General features: G+C 42.2%; 1 protein-coding gene across 3 annotated transcripts in view; it reads left to right on the forward strand.

Moving 5' to 3' along the window:
- Nucleotides 1-17324, forward strand: part of RGS22 (regulator of G protein signaling 22) — a 114756-nt gene extending 97432 nt beyond the window's left edge. For 2 of the 3 annotated variants that reach the window (XR_006278697.1, XR_006278698.1), the window contains exons 23-29: nt 3820-3999; nt 5546-5707; nt 9868-9966; nt 11492-11594; nt 12244-12363; nt 12848-12956; nt 13645-17324. Coding sequence is in view for 1 of the 3 variants with exons in the window: in XM_043507533.1 (XP_043363468.1) it covers nt 3820-3999; nt 5546-5707; nt 9868-9966; nt 11492-11594; nt 12244-12363; nt 13645-13661 (681 nt within the window). In the remaining 2 variants the exon portion in view is untranslated. The remainder of the gene's footprint in view (nt 1-3819; nt 4000-5545; nt 5708-9867; nt 9967-11491; nt 11595-12243; nt 12364-12847; nt 12957-13644) is intronic. The other variant, XM_043507533.1, reaches the window with a different exon arrangement.
- Nucleotides 17325-18730: the final 1406 nt, after the last annotated feature.

Here is an 18730-nt window from a genome sequence, read left to right on the forward strand (position 1 = left end):
CTTGGAAAAGAGATGACTAAAGGGGGATATGATAGAGGTCTGTAAAATCATGAATGGTGTGGGGAGAGAAAATAGGGAAGTGTTATTTACTCCTCATAACACAAGAACTAGGGGTCACCAAATAAAATTAATAGGTAACAGGTTTAAAACAAACAAAATGAAGTATTTCTTCACACAAAGCACAGTCAACCTGTGGAACTCTTTGCTAGAGGATGTTGTGAAGGCCAAGCCTATAACAGGGTTCAAAAAAGAACTAGATAAGTTCATGGAGGATAGGTCCATCAATGGCTATTAGCCAGGATGGGCAGGGACGGTATCCCTAGCCCCTGTTTACCAGAAGCTGGGAATGGGCGACAGGGGATGGATCCACTTGGTAAGTACCTGTTTTGTTCATTCTCTCTTGGGCACCTGGCATTAGCCACTGGTCAGAAGACAGGATACTGGGCTAGATGGACCTTTGGTCTGACCCAGTATGGCTGTTCTTATGATTACGACAATGCCTGGCCCCTACACACAGGCTGCAGAGAGCGGGGAAGGCTGCTGTGATCAGTTAATATGATCAATGATTATTATTATTTATCATTCATCACATATTGCAGTAAGAGAGGGAGACCTCAGTCAGGATTGGGGCCCAGTTGTGCTAGGCACTGTATGAACACAAACACTAAAGACAGTCCCAAGTAGGAGTAACAAACAAACGGAAGGGCTGGCAGGAGGGAGGATGAGGATAATAGTGTAAGAATATGTAGTTGCTTGGGCAAGGTATGAGCTTAATTTGCATGATTCAAGGTTTATTTAAAAAATAAATAATAGCTATAAATAAATGAGATACTAATGATACCAGTAATCACTGCTTGCCACCTTCTTAACCATCATAAATACAAGTTAACACATGAATAATGCTGCCACCACAGAAAAGCAGAGCTGGCTCATCAGGCTTTGAAATTACTGAACCCTAAGTGCTTCCCAAGGCCACTGGTTCAAAAGGCACAGCAGAACTGAGCCTCTAGCTAAGGCTATGAGATGGTGATTCACTTGTTACTCCAGAACTGGGAGTAGCTGGGAGGCCAAAACCCACACACAAATGACTGATGTTGGTTTGTGGTGCTTCCAAGCTACATTATGGAGAAAAGTGGGCTCCAATTTGAAGTGTTTTCTTTGCGGACATATTCTATGAAGAAAACCATTGTTTTACCCTCCATTTACGTTAATTTTATTTGTTTTCCTAACTAAGAAAAGTACAATCTGACCATAATTATACATGCACACAATTTGGCAGAGTTGGCAGCTGCTGCTCTTCATAGATGCCAAGGACTAGACGAGCAGGCGCGTTGCAGGTCAGGATGTACTGTAGGACCATTGCCAAAAAGCTGTGTGCAGAACTTTGCATAGTGCCTGCCTGCAGTGCCTGGATCATATTGTGCCATTGGTTTTCAAACAGAACTCCCTGTGGGAGTTGACGTCTGCAGTGCTCCTTACCACCTGGCAGATTGGTAGGATATTTTGGGGCAACTAAAAGATAATAAATAAGAAGAAATGACTTTTAAAACAAATATGGATAAATATTAGACAGTAGGATTTTTTTCTGTCTGCTACACTATGTTCTGCCTCTTATCTTTCCTTTTATATTCTATGGCTTGTTTCTCTTTCCTCTATGATTTATTTGATATTTTTTACATCCTACGTTAATAAGAAAAGGCATAATATTATTTTAGGATATGCTGAATATGGTTTTCTATTGTCCTTTCAAACATACATTTATCTTTTCTCATTGTAATTGTTATCATTTTTTCCCTTCACACCATTAAAAAGTATTAATAATAAAAACAAAATAGTTCTCTGAATTATGAAATATCTTTTAAAAACCATGGGGTTTAATTTCCTTTCAGATTAAAGATCAAGTTGCAAAACAAATTTTTCTATCAAAAGTTAACCCAAATTCTTGAGCTCAATCAGATGTGCTCCCACAGGTTCTCTAGAGTGCTCATTGCATCTTAATAGAGATATTTAAGGAACTGTGATAAACTCATAATACTATGGAAAGTTAGGATTTCTGCATAGAAGGACAATGCATATCAAAGGATTTGAAGGCAGTTCTTAATAACATTTTCTCATAGGTTAATGCTGCCACTGCACTTCATCAGAGCTTGACTACACAGCACTTGCTTTCAGTCACAGGTTTTATCAGAATTATAGGATCATAGGAATGAGACCCTTGCAAGTGAGTTCCTGTTGTCCATGTTTTAGTGCTGTGTCCACTCTACTTTTAATAATCCCAAGCCATGGGACTTTGGGAAACTATAAAACAGTCCTGTAGATCTCAGTGTCAAGAAAGTTTCACTGGTAGCCTAAATTGTTCCCTTTCTTAATTTCATGCCATTTCTTCTGGTTACAGCTCCTTATACCATCCTAAATCATTCTTATCTCACTGTTTGTAGGGAGTCTCCTTGTCCCCTTTAGTTATGACTCACCATACTATCCATAGACTTTTTTTGGAAATCAGTCCTTCTCACGCCTTCGTGTTTGGAACTACGTTACTTTTGTCAATAACATGCTGACATTGAATCTAGAATATCAAGTTTACAGCTTCACCAGAAGCACATACAGGGACTATCGCGTCTGCTCCATGACTGTGAATACAACCCAGGATGTCGTTGGCCTTTTATGGTTTCATTTGTTGTTAAGAAAGTCAATGCAAAAATTCTGTTGCATCTTAGTTAAGGGGGTGTGTGTGTTTGTGTGTGTGATCAGTGGTGCAAGTAAGCTGGTACGATCAGGTACACTGTACCATTAAGATATTTATTGCTGGTACACTGTACCAGAAAGACACATTCAGTATCTGCTGAACACCCAGGGCTCTCTCAGGAACCACAGCGGCGAAAGGAGCAAAACGTGGGGCTGCTGGGTGGCCCCACGCCAGCAGCTTCTCTGGCATGGCCGTACCGTCCCCAGTCCCGCCCCCCAGCTCTTCCACAAAGCTGCATCTCCTTTCTGGGTCTGTACAGCCCTGCCGGAGAACAGAGCTGCGGGCGGGTATGGGGGTGGTACAGCTGGGCTGTAGGAGCTGCTGGCGTAGGGCCACTGGCAGCCCCACATTCTACTTCTTTTGCCACTGCGGTTCCCGGGAGAGCCTTGCAGTTCAGTGGATACTGATTTCTGTCCATGGATATCCGCATCCACAAGTATAAATTTGTATTCATGCAGGGCTCTAGTCATAGAACATTTTTTGTGAGGCGCGGGTGACTGGTGGGAGGGGCACAAAGGGTCAAGTGACCCTCCCTAGGCTCAAGTACCCCCACCGGCCTGTGGTGGGGAGAGGAAGGGGCTAGAAGGCCAGCGCCTCTCCTCTTCCAGCCATGGTGTCTGGGACACTGCCCAGTGCAGCACAGCAGCTGCCTGGGAGAGCCATGCACTCTTCCAGGCAGCTGCTGTGCTGCACTGGGCAGCATCTGGGAGTGGCTCTGGGGCCTGGCTGCCAGGAAGAGCAGCCGAATGACAGGAGGAGCCGGTGCAGCTGTAGGACAGAGCCCTCCTCCCAGGTAATGGGGGATGGGGAGAGCGCAGTGGCCCCGGGCTGGGAACAGGGCAGGGAGGGGTCATGTGAGGAGGTCGCGTGCCCCCCTTTAGCTGGTGCCCCACTTTGTGTCCCTCCCATGCGTCGCCATACCGATAAGAGTTAAAATCTACTTGCACCACTGTGTGTCATAATTATTTGCATATAACGGATCTTATTCAGATTGCTTAGCTTTTGTAAAGGACTGAATGGCTAGTTACTGATGAATAATACATTCACTGTATGCTGCATTTTCCACTGTTCAGGATTTGTGCCATTCTCACTGTGATGATGCCACTATCCAGAATAAGATCACAGCTATCATCAACTGCTTTATTAATTCCACCATCCCACCAACTCTGCAAATTGACATCCCACCAGAGCAAGCTCAGAAGATTATAGCGCACAGGAGAGAACTAGGGCCATATGTATTTAGAGAGGCACAGGTAAGAAGATGGGGATAGGTGGGGAGAAAAGTATCAGATTTGGTTAGAGATGTTGTGCCTGATTTTTAGAGATGGTTTCTATTATTATGGGCACAATTTTGGGCCCATAAATCATTGTGGGCACAAAGTTGCTCTCATTATATGAATTATTATCCTGAAAAATAAGGGGTCAAGATGTGGGAAAGACCTCTGAATATTGTTAATCACCAATACACTGTATAATCTTTTTCAGCTGGTTTTACCATGGGAAGAGGTGATCAGCCCTGCATTAGGAGTTCTTGCTTTAGACCTACTACTCCATTTTCCTGAATTGCTTGATGTGAATAGTTAAACTGTAGGGACCAAATTTTGTGGTTTGAGGAACCACTTAAATAGATATAAAAAGTGTTATGGAAATTAGCAAAACACAGAGGGAGCTTACAACTTACTGAAAATGCTGCCTTTTCTTTTTCCTTTTCTTCAGAAGGTCTCTGTAATAGGAACAGGCTGTGAACAGGTTTTTTCTCTCTCTGCTCATTCTGCTGCACAGACCAAATAAGGTCATTTGTAAACTCACACTTTTTACCTTCTATGGTCATTACCTTTTATTCTTCTATTCCTCAAAACCATGTAGCTGTGCCTTTTCCCACCAAATTCCTACCCCTTTTTAAAAGATCTATTAATGCAAATCCACAAAACATTCAGATCATGAGGTGAATGATTTGGAAGACAGGAGGATTCATACAGATCATAAGATAAGGGAAGATGCTGATTTAAGGGCCCAACTTGTATAGAATACAGCAAAGTCCAGAAATACAGCGTGGGACTAATGGAAGACTTTGGCACAACAATATGACTGACATTCTTATCAAATATCACTATTAAGCACATTGGCCTCAATTTTGTGAAGTGGTGAGCGCCCTCAACTCCCACTGAAGTCAAGTGACAATACAGGACTTTCAGCAATATCATGCCTTAGTACAATGTGTTAATAGAATGCATTGCTCTCTGATTGCTTTTTTTATTGTTTTTCTTATTCCAGTTCAAAAAAGACCCCATGAGAGATTATATCATTTAAAAATTATCCAAGATTTGCTCATAGATCTCTAATGTGGTTTAAGAGCTTTTCCAGAGGCAAAAAAAAAAAATTCCTTTCTCTAAAGGAGGGGAAAAAACAAAGCTGTCTCCCTGATGAACAGAATATTTGGAATACTGAAGCAGAAGAATGGTGTAAAAAGTAATCCAAGTGGTGAATATTTTATAAAGAATACTTGTAAAAAATGATGGATGTTTTCATTAATGCAAACAATTGTTTACGGAAATATAAAGAAGAGTGCCTTTTAACTGTGTTTTAGGAATATTTCTCACCAGTAACAAACATACTGATGAGAAGCATGTGCAGAGCAAAGCTGGACTGAAATGTCAAGAGACAATACGTGGGAGGGAACGTGCTGTGTACTAAAAAGGAAATAGTTATTGCATTGTTATGGTAAACTACATTTACTTTTTACAGTACACTCTGTTTTCTTAACATAGTCATGTTACACTTCCTTTTCTTTCTGCTCAGATGACTATTTTTGCTCTTCTGTTTAAATTTTGGCCAAAATTTTGTGAATTTCGAAGCAATTTGGCAGATGAGAAAATTTTGCCTACTTTGGAGGAAAAAAAGGAAAAGAAGAGACAAAAAATGAAAAGAAAAACAACAGAGGAAAGACTCACACTCATAAAGGTGAGAAGCTGAAATACCATAAACACATTTTTCAGCAAACAAGAGTAAAACATTCAAATATTCCCCCTATGGGCCAGGAGAAGACTCCCATTGACTTCAATTGGCTTTGGATCAGGCCCTAAATGTCTTTTGTTAGAATACAGCTTCAGGTACAATTCAGTCCTTGGAGAATTAGACTCCAGTCCTGCAAACACTCACACATATGCTTAAACTGTGTGCTTAAAGATAAGCCCATGGGTAAGCGTTTGCAGGATTGGGGCATTTGTTCTCCCTCTCATTTTAAATAGGGTGGAAATATATTTCTGTTCATCTCTTGTCGTGAGGGAAAAAGTAAAAACATGAAGGGCTAAATTTTCAAACAGACCTGCATGTGCTGCATGTGTAAAACTGACAATTGCACATGGAATTGCACTAAAACACGCTGTCATTGTCAGTAGACCATGCTTAGCTGTTTACTATCAGGCCACAAATTATATTTAAAATCAACATGTTTCTTGCATATGTAATAAAAAGCACTTTTAGATTATTCAAACAAAGATTTTGAAATGCGAATACAGGATTCACTCTTTATCCTCTTTGTTTATTTTTTGCATTTCCCTCAGCGCTGACAATGACATTATTAGTCTACTCACTTTCACTTTTGTTAGTGGGCAGTTTCTAATCTATCTGAGTTGTTAGTTTCTCATGCATTAGTAGAAGTAGTTTGTGTTTGGGATGCAGCTACTACAGGGGAATGTTTGTGAAGCTGTTTATCTTGAAATGTTGTTTTTAAAATATGGAAAAATTCTGTTGATATTTTGTGTGATGAAAGGTTACGTTTACAAAATCTAAATGTTGGGCCAAATGTGATGGGTGTGTGTGTGTGTGTGTGTGTGTGTCCCTTTAAGAGCAAATAAACTATTACACCTGCAAGCCTTCTAATTAGCATTTATATAGCACTGTACTTATTCAAAGTACCCTGGAAACAGGTACTCAGATACTATAGTGATGTGAACTATATGAGTATCTAGATAGGTAGAGAAATTAACTAATAAATCCTCACAACAACCTGAGAGATCATGTAACTGTTATTATCCCCTTTTAGAAAGGGAAACAGAGACACAGAAATGCTGTGACTTTCCCAAGGCCATACTGCTGTCAGTGTCAAGCCAAGACCGAAACCCCTTAGTTCGCTCTCAGTGTTCCAGAGCACATCGCCTCCCTACTGAAATGCCTGCATGGGCATGGATAAAGAGTGCAACATTTATGGGTAGTGCATGTTTGTGTCTTCACCTCGGTAAAAACAGACTTTTCCTTCTCTCTAGTTTCTTTCTTTTTTTGAAGACTATTGTTTGAATGGAGTTTGGAGCAACAAAGCTGAAACTCCCTAGCCCTTACATAGCACTAAGAATGTCCCGTGTAGAAGAGGAGATTGTTATGGAGCAAGGAAAAGTTGATGCCTGTGCAAAATCTTTTCTTTACATTATTTGAATATTTTAATATTCTGTGTTTGTGCCACTCAGCGTTAGGGGAAAATCCAGCTCCTTCATCTATGGCTGTTGATGGCCCTGTGGCAGTGAATCCAATGTAGAGGGGCTGGACACAGGGGAGCTATACATGGGTTGCATCATCTCTGTCCAGTGCAGAGTCCAGCTCTAAGCACAGTCCCTGGGTGGCAAAATGTGCTGGGTTGTGTGGGCGTGAGGTGAAGGTAGCCCATAGCAGGGCCAGAGGATTCACTCACATGCCAATATTTCAGCTATTGGGCTGAAGCAGCTGTTGTGAAGGTTGCAAGCTTGAGGGAGGCTGCTTTCCCCCTCACTTTCTGCACATCGTCCCATGGCCAAACCCAGCAATTCATCCTGGGCTTTGAGCTATGGATTTGCTCCTGGGTAAGGCATTAGGCTGTACATGCTCCATTCCTTATTCCTGTTTGCATTAGTCACTCTATAAATTGCTCTTATGACAATATTTCTGCATAAGCAGTTGCACTTCACTTACAAAAAGAGTTTTTGAAATCTTACCCGGAAAAGCACCCAAAGCCTGACTGAAAAGTTGCAATTAGTTTTAGTTTAAATCTGTGCTCATCCTTCCCTCGCCCTCCACCAAGAGAGGACAATCTCCCGTGCCTGGGTTTGACTTTTCCTTCTTCTCTTTAGCCGCTTGGCACAAATGTAAGTTACTAAACAATTTGGGCTAGATCCTGCTAAGTGCTAAGCTTCTCTTATCCATGGAAGTTGAGGGTGCTCAGTGTCTAGCAGAAACAGGATCTTTAAATTTTAGACCATAAAGCTTTAACTATTTTTTTAAAGCAGTTTCTTGGAAGATGTAAGTTAGTCACTATTTTATAAAACCTTGCAGTTCTTTGGTGGATAGGAAAATAACTTAACTTAAATTTCCAGGATTTTATGGTATGTTAGGACAATTAGGGAAGGAAGATAGATAAAATGTTATGAAAATTCCAAGAAATGTAGGAAACAGAAAATCCAAGGTTAGAGGCAGAGAAGGTCTATTACATGAATGGATTGCTGATGTTTAACCGATTTCTGCTTTAAAATCCTACAGTGGGCTGACTTGTTGATCAAGTGGTACTACTTTGTGCCAGTCCAATATACGGTCATTAGTGTATTAGACTAGCATGGTACGGAGTCTGAAAATGAGTCCTGAATTTCCTCCAATACTGCCAACAATTAGCAGGGCCTTGAGGGGTTTCTGCTATTGAAAGTGTCCTCTGTTGACTAAGTAATGTCTGTATTTGCCAAACTCCTACTTCAGCTGCAAGGCTTGTGATTTTTCTTCCAAGCTGTTGTCTCTCCTACCTAATCAGGCTTCTCTATTGACTTACATTTTCCTGCATTAAAGATAAACTATGAGAGCAGAAATACTTTTAAAATTTTCTTCAAGCTTTTATTCAGTTGACATCACCAAGCATATATGTTGGGGACAATGTGATGCTATGGTACATGATATTGTGTCATGACCTAGCATAGCATGAGATGACATCATCCAGAAACTCTCACAAATCCCCCGTTCCCAGTTTAAAGAATAGTAAGTATAAAATTTGTACTCAAGATTGTATTGTGTCTCTGTCCAATCAATGGAGAGTTTGAGGGGTCAGAGGTCCTGCTTTGGGATGGAAGATAAAATTCCTGCTGGAGGGGTAGCTCAGGACCCTGTTGGGCAGCGTTTCACGAGCCCTGGTCAGTCGGATGGTGAGGAGAATGAGGGAAGTATAGAGGAAAGATGCTCTTCTGTGGCAGGTAATTGGAAGATATTGGTCCTTTTGCCGGCTCTGTTATCTCCGCTGTGTGACCCTGGGCAAGCCATGTAACCTCTCTTGCTCAGTTGTGCCATCTGCAAAATAGGGGTAACACTTGCCTCACAGTGTTGTTGTGAGAGTTAATTAATCAATGTTTGTAAAGGACTTTGAGTTCCTCAGATGGAAGGTTCAAATGCAAAGCATTATTATGACATCAGAAAAACATTCACAGTGAGGGCAATTAACCACTAGAAGAATTTACCAAGGGTTGTGGTAGATTCTCCATCACTGAAAATATTTAAATTAAGATTGGCTGTTTTTCTAAATAATCTGCTCTAGTTCACTCAGACCTATTGGATTTAAAGCAGGAATTATTCAGGGAAGTCCTGTGACCTGTTTATGCAGGTGGTCAGACTAGATAATCACAACAGTCCCTTCTGGCCTTAAAAATCTAGATTATATGAGTTTGCCTACACAAACATTTAGTTTGCGGCAAATTGGGATGCAAATCTACTCTGCTTTAGCCTGCTGTGAACTAACTGTCCACTGAACTCTGCTGACATACATTAACCATTTGTTAATGAGCTTTGATCTACTCTTATTTCAAAGAGGACTAGATCAAAGTGCATTAACAAACTGATAATGTGCATTAGCAGGGTCCACACAGACAGTTAGTCCACAGCAGGTAGATTCACATCCCAACGCCTATAAAAACCAAAATCTTATTAGCATGCAAGAATGATAAACTACAAAACTGGGCATGAGAAATACAAAAGATGTACAAAATATGCTTGGAGTGCTATGTGATATTGCATGTGTCAGCTGAAATGCAACAATACCATCTTCTCTGACTTTAATTCTTCACCCCAGCTCAGCTGCAATTATTTGCAACTAATCAAAGAATTGTTTCTATTGGTAACAGCAAGTGAAAAAAGTTGTCAGCTTATCAGACAGTATTTCTGCAGATCAGACCAGTGTAGGTAGAAGAACACCTTCATCTGTAACTGGATATGGACAACAGGTGAGTAATAAAATATCTTGCTACAGATATCCACACCCCCCACCTGCATCAATTAAGAGAAGTAAGGCAGGGTGCTGATGTAAAGGGAAGGTGGAGGATTGGCTACTAATGCTGCTGTTGCAGGGTTCTTAAAGAACTGCTCATTTCTGACACATTAACTTTTCAGGTTAAAAGCCTGCCCTACCTCTTCTAATGTTCTTTTACTTTTAGATGCTGGGGAGTATTTCTAACAACTTGAGGCCTTTTGAGTTTATAAGTGAGGGTAGTACTGATTTACACTTGAGATAAGACCAAGGCAATGGAGTTTCAGATTCATATCGGAACTTTCCCAAAGACTGGGGATCTATAATGCCAGGGGAATAGTAATTTTTTTGCTTTCAGATAACAAAAGGAATGAGCACAGCAGCTTCTGAACACCAAGTGATGGTTTATAGTGTAAAATGGATGGATGGAATATAGTTTGGAATATAGACCAGCTTCAGGAATATAGAAACTTCATCCAAAATCTCAAACCAACCAAAATCCATGGTTTTAGGTTCAGTGAAGTTTGGATAAGCACACTCTCCCCCACACAGTCCTCTCCCTCAAACAGGCCTTTTACCTTTGCTGACATCTATCTCTGGAAAAGGCTCAATTGCCTGATTCTGAAGCCAGGATGCTATCCTACATGGACAGGCCAGGGTGGAGAGGTTTCAGAATTTCTAGGAGTCTGGTAACCTCTGCTGAACCAGCTTCTGTCTTCAAATCCTGTGCTAATGTAGGAAGTGAATTGAAGTTCCTCAAACTGAGCCACCAAATCTAAAATTAGCCTCAGACTTTCAATGTTTTAGGGGAAAAAAAGGCTGATACAGAACATTCCTGCCTTAAACCAAACAGAGGTACAGTCTCATAATGTTTGGGTGAGTGCCCTAAAGCTTACTTTGAACCTGATTGGGTACATTAAAATTTAAAGAGCAGCATTTTTTCCCTACTGCAGGAGAAAAGGTACCATGTCGTAGACCAACCATCTCAGTGGGTAGAAAGGTGCTGCCAAGTGTGGACAGAAAGAATCGGGAGAATTCATATCACCTGCTGGGATCTGGGAGGGGTAGCTAGAACATAGAGAGGCTTACGGCGGTGTGGGGGGTATCAGGGGAGTGGGCACTTTTGAGTGCTCAAAGGAACAAAAAGAATGAAATTTTGACAGGGGTAAGATTCTGTAATGTTTTAGGAAGAGGAAAGGAAGACAAATATGACATGGAGAAGGGAAAAGTAAAAGAAAATGGAGACCGGAATAAATTAGGATAAGCATCCAATCTGTCAGACTTTTCTGAATTGCACCTCCCAATGCTTTGTGATTCACTTTTTGCTAGTGAATTGTTTCACAATTTCAGTATTTAATGGCATAACTCCCCTTTCAATAACTTCTTCAGCTGCGAGAAAGCTGGTATTGTATTAACATAAACAAGCTCTCCTGCAGCTGAACTAGACCATCAACTATCAGTCACATGGTACAGAGGCTGATGTTTGAAAATGGTTCTTTCAGGTTTCCTGGTCTTATTCCAAGTACATAGAAGCCCTCGAGCAGGAGAGAGTACTCCTTAAAATACAAGAAGATCTGGAGAAAAGGACATCATTATTTTCTACAGGTTATTAATCATGTTCTGTGGTTTAGGAGGACAGTGTTCTGACTACTAAACATTATATGGTGAAAGTCACACAGTATGAGGCCCTCCTCATTTGCTCTGCTTTAGGGCTGTGTGGGTGGTCCTCGCCTCCACTAGAAAACTACCCTGTCTGCTGTGGATTGGCTCTTCACACCAGCCCCATATAGCTCAGTGATAAGGGTGGTGTTCGGAGCAGCCAGGGGAAGGGCCAGGGGATCCAGTATCACCACTGCAATGCACATGTAGCACAGAGGAGAATGCACTCTATTTCAGCCCATGCACTGACTGAGCAGCCAAGGGGGAGTACTCTGCAGCTGTGCATTTCAGCTCTGTGCTCTAGGCTGCATTTTACCTCCCCAGTTCCTTGCACTACAGCCACTTGAACTTTATGTGGACAAAATAAGTTTAAACATTCTATTACACTGTCAGTGTTCTCTCCCTGAAGGTATTGGGAGTTGCAGCAGCTCATATCTGCATTGAATTTAATATCCTCATAGTCCATGCCCCAAAACTATACAATTAACTGTGGTGTTCCGTTAATTTTTTGGAGATTGTATATGACCATAAAATAGGCACTTCTCCTAAGCAAAAACACAGTTTCCCTCAATTTCAAATTGCTTTCTTTATACAGGTATCTCATCCATGACCTATTTGAAGCCTGACTTCACTGCAAATCCAGAGAAATCCATCACTTCATCAAACACAAGTCTGATTTGGGAGAAACAGTCCAATCTTCCCAAAGACATGGGAAGTGAGTCCCAAATAGTTAATAATTTGCTTCTGTTTGTTATTAATTGTTGAATTACATCCTTGGATTCTGAAATTCTCAGATTATGACTCAGAGCTATCTAGAGACTAGCTCTGCCACTGCAGCTGAAACAGAATAAAAAAGGGTAGCGGAGAGAAAATGAAAGAGATGTCAAAGGAAAAAACAGATTTTGCTACCATTTGAATTCCCAGGTTAAGAGTCCCCTGGGTTCCTTCAGGCTAGGCTGAACCTATGGTGCCTCTCTTGAATTTTTTTTAATTGCTGCAGTCTAGAAGTACTGTAATGTCTATGGAAACATGCCTCCATTCCCTCTCAGGCCTTGTCTACACTATGTGGGGAAATCCATCTAAGTTACACAACTTCAGCTATGTGAATAATGTAGCTGAAGTTGACATACTTAGATCTACTTACCACGGGGTCCACACTACGCTATGTCGACAGTAGATACTTCTCCCGTCTCGTTCAGGTGAAGTACAGGAGTCGATGGGAGAGCGATCTGCGATCGATTTAGCAGGTCTTCACTAGACCCGCTAAATCGACCACCTGTGCATCGATCGCCACACGTCAATCCCCTGGTAAGTGTAAACAAGCCCTCAGTTTTCCCTTCATCTTTTATTGCTTTCTTTTAATTTTCCTGCTTTAGGCAAGGTGGACTTGACCCTTCCCTCTTGCTAGTGCACTTCGCAGTGCCTGGATGGGCCCTTCTTGAGGCAACACCTTTTGTCTGTGACCAGCAGAAGGAGCAATATGCAACAGGCTAGGTTTTCTTCATCGCTGTTTCAAATTCTTTCTTTCTTTCCTATGGTTTTTCAGCCTGTTCAACTCCTCCCCTCATGACTATGTCCTCCTTTATGCTCTCTAAACCACTCCCACACCTTTGGTTCCTCATTATCAGTCCCCTTTTCTCTCTTCCTCTCATCCCATCCCATTTCCTTGCTAACTTCCGTTGCCCCACTAACTTCATTAGTGCGCCATTTCTTTTTTTGTCCCTTCCTTTTCCCCACAAACAACCCAGGGTTTTGGCTGCCTTAGGATGGCCATGAGACTCTGACTGTGATGTGATTGTCTGCTCTTGTGACTCTGCCTGTGACACAGGAACGCAGCTCACTCTTAGCACTGCTCCTCTCCTTGTATTACCAAAGAGCAGCACATCTCATTACTGCCTAGATATGAACTAAAGCCTCTTGATATCTTGGTGATTACAAGTTCCATCCCTTCCCTATGGCTGCCGCCTTGCTAATGGTATTCTGTTACCCTTTGCAGGAGGATTTAAAACCTAAGTGAAGAACAGAATGCAGAGATAATGAATTATGGCGGCCTTGGGACAAGCTAGCAGTCAAAATAAATAATGTATGGTTTGTTTTGCACTCATCTTTTCAGAGCACAAATAATCAGTTGGGTTAATTTAAGAGCCAACAGACGTTAGAATCAAGATAACAACGGAAAGTCCGCCAACATACTCAGTGGCAATATATTGTTCTTATTTATGCTGGGTGGTGCCTAGAGGCTGCAGTCAGGATTAGGTCCAATCACACATATAAACACACAGGTAGATGTAGTTCCTGCCCCAAAGATCTTACAGCTTCTTCAGTGCCTGAGCTAGTGAATAAGTGCTACACCATCTTAAATACAGCACAATGCATTTGCTAAAGGATCCCCCTGCCTTTGATTCTATAATTATCAAGCAGGGTGGCTTTGTGCACTATGACCCCAGTTCTGCCTTTACATACTTGCATGCAACTTCCATTACTGACAATGATTCATGAGATTGCAGAGCTGTCAAAATCAAACCCTAGCCCTGTTGTTCAGTCAATATGATTCCAAGCCACAAGGTTAGTGGCTTCTGTAGTACATGGGCATAACCCAGGTATGGGAAAGGAAATTCATTGAGTTTCAATTTGTGGTGGTTCCTAGGAATTATACCAATTATAGGATGGGGTTTTTCTCTCTCCACGCCCAGTGGAAGAAGGCAAGGATACATGTGAATCTGCGGGACCTGCCAGAGACCAGGCTATCCACTGTAACTCCAGTGTAGCCAGCCTACCAAGAACATCCTTGCCCTCTGCTGTTCCGAGAGCCCCTCCCTATAAAGGATTCATTCCACAGCACAGAGTGGTAGGTTGTGGGAAATTAATTCAGCATGTGGGCTGCGGGGGGAATTTAGAAGAGTCCAGCCAGCCCCTTTTTCTTAAGCTCAGGGAGCTGGAACTATATGGAGCTCCTATGGAAGGGTTTCTGCAGGGTTGAGGGCAAAGATGGAACAACCTCACTTTCGTGGGTTCAGGCCCGCCCGTCACATATACACAGAACTTCCTAAAGTTCAGATAGACTTTTGGTTCTATTATTTCTGCATTTGTATGCCTGAACAGCACACATTGCAACAGTTTGCAGCTAGCAGAGCACATGCAGTGGCATGTGGCCGACCTCTCATTAAAGTGAAAGGGAAAGGAGAGTTGTGCCATGCCACCAAGGCAGTGGCATGTCTTAGTCTAAAAGTCAGTGAGTGACTCTGCCTGTATTCTGGGAAGTGTGTGGCATGCTATGAAATGCTGCAGACTGATGGTCTGTTTCTCATTTGTTGTATTCTCGCCTACATGGTATTTTGAAACAGTTAAATAGCATGAAGACAATGTTTATCTTTCATTAGTAGCTTTTTACTTGAGTCATACTTGGATTACTTATTAAATGAAGCCTATTATCCAGATATATGTCACAGATGATAACACTCCACATGAATGTATTTCAGCCTTGCAATATTGTCACGAACATTTACCAGCCCACACACAAAAACTACTCTCCCATCCATTACCTTGACAATGATGGTGAAAAAATTACCTTACTTGCCTATTTAAAAAAAATACTTCTCTCAGTCAGGGATTAGAATTTTGCAAGGCTGGTACAATCCATTCATTGCTTTATGAACCCAAAGGTCCCCCAGAGAGCATCCACACAGCAATCACTCTATATCTAACCTATCAGTCATCATCCTCAAAAGAAACTTGCATGACACTTTCAAATGAAGAGCCTGGGAGTTTAAATTCATAATTCTGCTAGACACTAAAATCATGGCTGGAACAGAGATACTGGATTTATGGCTTATTACAACAATCTGTAACCACTAACCCCCTCTTTTTGTCCTATGACTCAGAGGAGTTAATGGGTCACTCTGCCTTGAATGGTCGCTTACAATATGTACTAATTATTTATGCTAACTAATCTGTTCCACCTTGCATTTCGCTGGGACACTTGGAGTACCTTTCCCAGACCTGAAGAAGAGCTTTTTGTGGCTCAAAAGTGTGTCTCTCTCACCAGCAGAAGGTGGTCCTATAAAAGATATTACCTCACCCACCTTGTCTCTCTGATGTTATTTAGTCCATTTCACGTTTGAATTTCTATGTTATATAAAAAAATCACATGTAGCCAGTTTCCTGTTGAGTATGCATCTGATGAGGCTCGTGTGTTATTAAAACCACCAAATATAAGGAATATATCATCATTTTTATACATCCGTTTTAGAGAGAAGGTGGCTGGGTTGGGTGTAAATTTGGGGGAATGGGTGTCTGAGTGGACAGAGCTAAGTGATAGAGCTCCTTTCAGCTCCAGGTTACTGGCTCTAATCTTATCCAGTAGTGACGGAAATTTACCACTTAATGGCTGTTTGGTGATGTATCTGAAAACCACTGGTAGCGTTAGTCGATCACCTAGTGTCAGGTAATAGCAATTACTAGTCTCAGCAGAGAGGCAGAGGATTAAATAGGTATGGAGATTGAATTATTTTCTGACTCAAGAGATGGGATTACTCTAGATCACTACAAATGGGAATCTCAGCACTGCCTTTGGCTTTCCCTGCTCTATGGATATACCAGCATTAGGGCTGTTGATCCAGCACTTTTCTTCAGCACTAAATGCAGTAAATATTTTTTTTAAGAAGTAAAAAAGGTACATTGTATATGTCTAAGATCTCTCCCTTTTGTCAAACCATACTTCATTTCCATTAGCTTCAACCATGGGTACCTTGGTTTTTATCAAATGTGCCTTTTAGAAAACTGTAAGGTTCTAGCAGAACAACAGTTTTGTATGGAGTTTGTTCTCTACAGTTTGAGGGAAAAACTCCTGTTATTTGGTAATATGCAATATCAGAAACCATTCCAATCTGATTGGTGATTTATCTGCTCTAGTGGTGGTGAAAACACAGAGTCTAATTACACTTATTTGACCATATACTTTTCTTGTTTAGTGCCATGGGATACAATATATTTAGGCTTAGCAGAATTTGTTTTTTATTTTTTTATAATTTTGAAGGATAATATTAATAAGCCTTTTTTCCAGTGTTTATCAACTGAAATTTTCACAATTTTGGGGTAGGTGGGTCAGGCAATTATTATTTAATGGCAGTAGACACAGATTCAAAAACTTCAAGCTTCATAGCTGTTAAAACACAAACTGTAAACATCACATGTCAAAATATTCAAAGTAAATATCCTTAAATCAAACTCTAATAAGTTCTTAAGCAGCACTTTTCTCTGTCTCTCTGTAAATTTCAATTATTATTGACGGAAATATGTTTTCATACATTTGTGCATGTAATCGATGTTCACTGACATTTACCAATAAAAAATTAATCCTTCCAAGCCTAAATATATTGAAACCGTTTGGAATTTTTTAATTGATGTTTTGAATATATAGATATTTATACTAAGTACCTTTACCATATTACTTCACATTTCTCCCATCAAATCTGGCATTTTTTATGAAAAACATTTGTATTCTTTGCCTAGAGTGAACAGTTTATTTTTAAAAGCCCAGCCATGAAGTAATTCATTCAAAACTCCCCTTGATTTCAAAAGAAGTTTTGACTGAATAAGGACTTCAGAACAGTGGCACCGGAATGGAGTGGGGGCAAGGCCCTCCCACTTTTGAAAGTGGATGGGTCTGTCCTGTCCACTCTTTGTCATGGGCCTGGCTCCTGCCCCTCCTCTTCCCTTTGAGACCCTCCTGCTCCCTGGCCAGGCCAGAAGCTGAAGCCTGGGCTGCTGTGGGGAGCTGTGGACCCTCCACTTGTCCGGGGTGGGGTGAGCCCAAGAGCAGCCCCTGGCCCACATCCCCGTCTCCTGGGCTTCCAATCCAGGGCAGATAGAGGGCCCACAGCTGCCTGGGTGGCTCTTAACATGGCTTGGCTGTGTCTCTGGCCCCTGGGATCCCGGGCCTGGCTCCGGCTTCCAGCTTGGCCAGGAGGGGTCTCGGACGGAAGAGGAGGTGGGGGCAGGCCACAGAGGGGGTGGGGCCTCATCCCCCCACACTTTTAGGAGGAATCCATTGCCCCTGCTTCAGGATCAGGCCCTATACATATCTCTCAGCCTGCAAACCTGCCAATGTATGACACAAGCCATCAAACTGTGTGATAAATGGCCAATGTTTCATATGCCATATACTGATTAATAACAGAAGAGGACTCTGTTTCTAAAGCTAAACTGACTCTTTATTAAAAGGATTATTTACCAAATGTACAGAGATGTCATAACTGCAGCTAGCATTCCAGCATGTATACACAGACTGACTTCCTGTTGCTTCACCTAAACTTTTCCCTCCAGCAACCCATGCTCCTCACTACAAGTTCCATGCAAGTTGCTACAGCTAAAATACATAGGCCTCGATTTAAGGCATCGATCCGTATTAGCTCCCTGATATGCAGGCAGGATTGGCTACTGCACCACCCTTTAAAAGGGAGCAGAATGATCTTCCTAGTGTATCCAGCCAGTGCTGCTGGCCATTGCCTTTTCTACATCCTGATCCCTTTGAGGGTGGCTGTCATTCATAGACGATACATGCCTGCTAACAAGTGGGGGGGCACAACCCCAGAACAACTAGAGCAGGGGTGGGCAAACTTTGGCCCTGGGGCCGCATCCGGCCTCCAGACATTTTAATCCGGCTCTCAAGCTCCGGCCGGGCAGCAGGATCCAGGGCTTGCCCCACTCTGGCACTCCAGCCGGGGAGCGGGGTCGGGGGCTTGCCCCACTCCGTGCAGCTCATGGAAGCAGCAGCATATCCCCCTCTGGCTCCTACATGTAGGGGCAGGCAGGGGGCTCCACACACTACCCCCACCCAAAATGCTGCCCCCGCAACTCCCATTGGCCGGGAACTGCCCCTCCGTGTAGGAGCCAGAGGGGGGACATGTCGCTGCTTCTGGAAGATGCTTGAGATAAGTGCTGTCTGGAGCCTGCACCCCTGACCCCCTCTGGCACCCTGACCCCCTTCTCCAGCCCTGATCCCCGTCCCGCCCTCCGAACTCCTCTGTCCCAGCATGGAGCAACCTACTGCACCCCTAATCACTCATCCCCAGCCCCACCCT

This window comes from Dermochelys coriacea, chromosome 2 (assembly GCF_009764565.3).
Source record: "Dermochelys coriacea isolate rDerCor1 chromosome 2, rDerCor1.pri.v4, whole genome shotgun sequence".
NCBI classification, from domain to species: Eukaryota; Metazoa; Chordata; order Testudines; family Dermochelyidae; genus Dermochelys; species Dermochelys coriacea.